Source organism: Apaloderma vittatum, unplaced genomic scaffold (genome assembly GCF_000703405.1).
Source record: "Apaloderma vittatum isolate BGI_N311 unplaced genomic scaffold, ASM70340v1 scaffold24537, whole genome shotgun sequence".
NCBI classification, from domain to species: domain Eukaryota; kingdom Metazoa; phylum Chordata; class Aves; order Trogoniformes; family Trogonidae; genus Apaloderma; species Apaloderma vittatum.
In genome coordinates, this window is record NW_009724912.1 from 1,157 (window position 1) to 4,305 (window position 3,149).

Here is a 3,149-nt window from a genome sequence, read left to right on the forward strand (position 1 = left end):
TGAGCCACGGGGCAGCAAGCCCTTCCTTGGGTCAGGCTTTGGACGTGCCAAAAGCTAGAGTGCTTACCAGTCCTCTCAGTCCACCTTACTGAGGCTCCTTGGGCTCAGGCGGGGCTCAGATCGCATCTACTGGTGCAATATTACCCCGGGGAGCCAAGTGCCACGGAAAATACTTTCCAGATGCCTTTCCCTGTGGGTGGGAGCTGCTGCGCTGTCTCAGTAGGGGGTCCTGGGGGACTCCAGCCTGGGTGAGGGTGGGGCAGGGGCAGTGCTGGGGGGCAGCAGGGGCAGGATAAGCCAGGTGAGGATGCTGCAGACAGGGAAGGAGGCGGGGAGGGGTGTGAGGGGGGAACTAGCCCTTGCTTTGTCCCAGCATGGCTGCTGTACCGTCTTTTGCATTTCTGACACAGACCTGGTGAGGGGTGGGAGAGGCACAAGCCAAGGGACCTTGATGTTTCTGGCCGTTGCCACCTACCCTGGGCTAGGACAGGTGTCTGGGTTGAGCGTGGTGGATGAGGAAGCGACTGCTCCATGTCACCGTGAAATGGTCTTTGCTCCTTTGCCAGTGAATTATCCAATCCAGCCTCACAGGCAGTCTGGTCTTTGTCCAGGGGGGACAAGCGGGATGAGGCCCCACATGAGGCAGGAGCTGGGTGGCACCATCCCTGGGTCCTAGTTGGACACCTCCCAGTGAAACTAATATGGGCAATGGGAATGCCTTGATCATGCTAATTGTCTAATTCCCCTTCCTGCCAAGGGGCTGAGCCCATCCCTGCCCCACACAGGATGGTGGCCTCGAAGCTGGATGCTGGTTGCAGCTGTGCTGCTGCATGTGGCCACCATGCTGAAGATCAGCGCCTTCAACATCAAGGCATTTGGGGATGCAAAGATGTCCAACCAGACCATCGCAGATATCATTGTCTCTGTGAGTGCTGGGGGTGAAGAGCCGTCATGGCCACTCTGGTCTCTGGGATGCGGCCAGCTTGGGGCAGTAGGACACAAGCTTTCTGCAGGCATCTGTCCACCTGTGTGTCCATCTGTGCGTCAACTCGCCCATCAAACCACCTGTCCACACACCCCTATCCATCCATCCATCCATCCATCCATCCATCCATCCATCCATCCATCCATCCACTCACCCATCTGCTTTTTCTCCATCACCTTCTCCAGACTTGGGCTACCTCCACTCTTGCTGGTGCCCAGCCAAGGGTGGGTGGTGTTCGGTGCTGCCCATGAGCTGCTGGGATGGTGGGTGGTAGGCAGAAGGGTGTTAGAGGCCACTGTGTCACCACAGGGTCCTTTTGCCAGAGGACATTGACATCAGCAGAGGAGCTCCCCACTGGGCTCTTGGGTCCCTGCTGCCCCCTCCTGTTGCCAGCCTGGGAGCCTTCCCAGCCCAGCCCAGGCATCCACAGGTGCCCCCATGAGCAGCTTCCAGCCAGGGCGAGCAGCTCTAAGCTTGTCCCCCCAGATCCTGTCAGAATTTGACATCGCCCTGGTGCAGGAAGTCCGGGATGCCGACCTGAGTGCTGTGAAAAAGCTCATGAACCAACTCAACAGGTGACTCCAATGGTGCAGGGTCGGCAGTCTCTGCAAATGGGATGCCGGGAGAGATCCCGGTCGGTGTCTTGCTGTGCCAGGGCACCTCTGGCTCAGACAGAGAGAGCCTGATGGGTTGGATCGGGAGCCTCTTCTCACCTTCCCTGCATCTCGCTCGCAGAAAGTCCTCACACCCATATGAATATTTGGTCAGCATCCCCCTGGGTCGGACCAGCTACAAAGAGCAGTACCTCTTCATCTACAGGTAGGGGATGGCACCAGGGTAGGGCATCACCGTGTCACCCGCTTTCCCCCCTCAGCAGCCCCTGAAAGTCAGTAGGCACCTTTGGGGGCCCTGGCTGCCACAGGAGCGGTGCTGGGGGCTTCCCCGTTCTCCCCTCTCAGGTCGGACATGGTTTCTGTGCTGGGAAGCTACTACTATGATGATGGCTGCGAGCCCTGTGGGAACGATACCTTCAGCAGGGAGCCCTTCATTGTGAAGTTCTTCTCGCCCACCACGAGTGAGCAGAGCTGGTGCTGGGGGGTGCCTGGACCTAGCACAGGGTCCCCTCTGTATGGGCTGAACCCAGAGCTGTGCCTGCCAGGGATGGGGCTTGCACCCTGGAGCCCAGCTCAGGGGCTCCATCAGGGCCTTTCACTTCTGTGGGGCCTTCTCCCACCCGTGGCCAGCACTGCCGTGTGCCATCTCCCATCACCTCCCATCACCTGTTGTCTCCTACCATGTGTTCTCCCCAGTTGCACGCCAACTCATGTCTCCATCTGGGTCCCATCATGCCTCACATCCCATCACCCGCTGTCTCCCACCACATGCTTTAACCCACCATCAGCTTCCTCCAGCTGGGTGCCACCTGCCATGTCCCCATCTCCCATGCCATCTCCCCTCATGTGCCATTACCTCCGCCTCCTGAGAACCTCCCCAGGGCACACACGCTCTCCCATTTTTCTCCCACACCCATCTCCTTCCCAAACCCAGAATGACCTGGAAAAACGAGTGGGAAAAAAGCAATAAACCCCAAACCGCATGCGGAGGGATGCGGCTCCTCACTGGAGATTCCAGCCTGGAGGACAGGCAGACCACAAAAAGCCAAAGCACCCTTTCCCTTCAGCAGCTTTTCACCGCTAGTAACTGGGGCTTGGCTAGGGGTGGTCGCTGGGGTTCCCACTCCCTTCCTGGGTGCTGCACCCAAGCTGGGGGCTGATGGCCACCTGTCTGGCAGAGGTGGAGGAGTTCGTGCTGGTGCCCCTGCATTCCGAGCCCAGCCACGCTGCAGAAGAGATCGATGCGCTCTATGATGTCTACACCGACGTTGTCAACAAATGGGCGACTAAGGTAAGCGGCAGCAGGGAACTCAGGTCCTCCCCCGGGATGGATGGGACCCATGGGAGACCTCTCACGCCCATCGGAGCAGATGCCACCACAGCAATGTCCAGGCAGGGAGCTTTTGGGTGGCTCGTCCCCCCGTGCTGGGGAGCCCTCAGTGCCCTGTAAGGTCCATGGGCAGGGGCACAGCATGCTGCCCCACAGAACATCCTCTTCCTGGGTGACTTCAATGCCGGCTGCTCCTACGTGACCAGCAGCCCGTGGCTGG

General features: G+C 59.3%; 1 protein-coding gene across 1 annotated transcript in view; it reads left to right on the top strand.

The window, feature by feature from the left end:
* Positions 1-805: 805 nt before the first annotated feature.
* The window catches only part of LOC104276419 (deoxyribonuclease-1-like), an 8,096-nt gene continuing 5,752 nt past the window's right edge, over positions 806-3,149 (top strand). The window contains exons 1-5 of the mRNA XM_009872721.1: positions 806-925; positions 1,472-1,560; positions 1,721-1,804; positions 1,945-2,060; positions 2,778-2,890. Of these exons, the coding sequence (XP_009871023.1) occupies positions 806-925; positions 1,472-1,560; positions 1,721-1,804; positions 1,945-2,060; positions 2,778-2,890 (522 nt within the window). The remainder of the gene's footprint in view (positions 926-1,471; positions 1,561-1,720; positions 1,805-1,944; positions 2,061-2,777; positions 2,891-3,149) is intronic.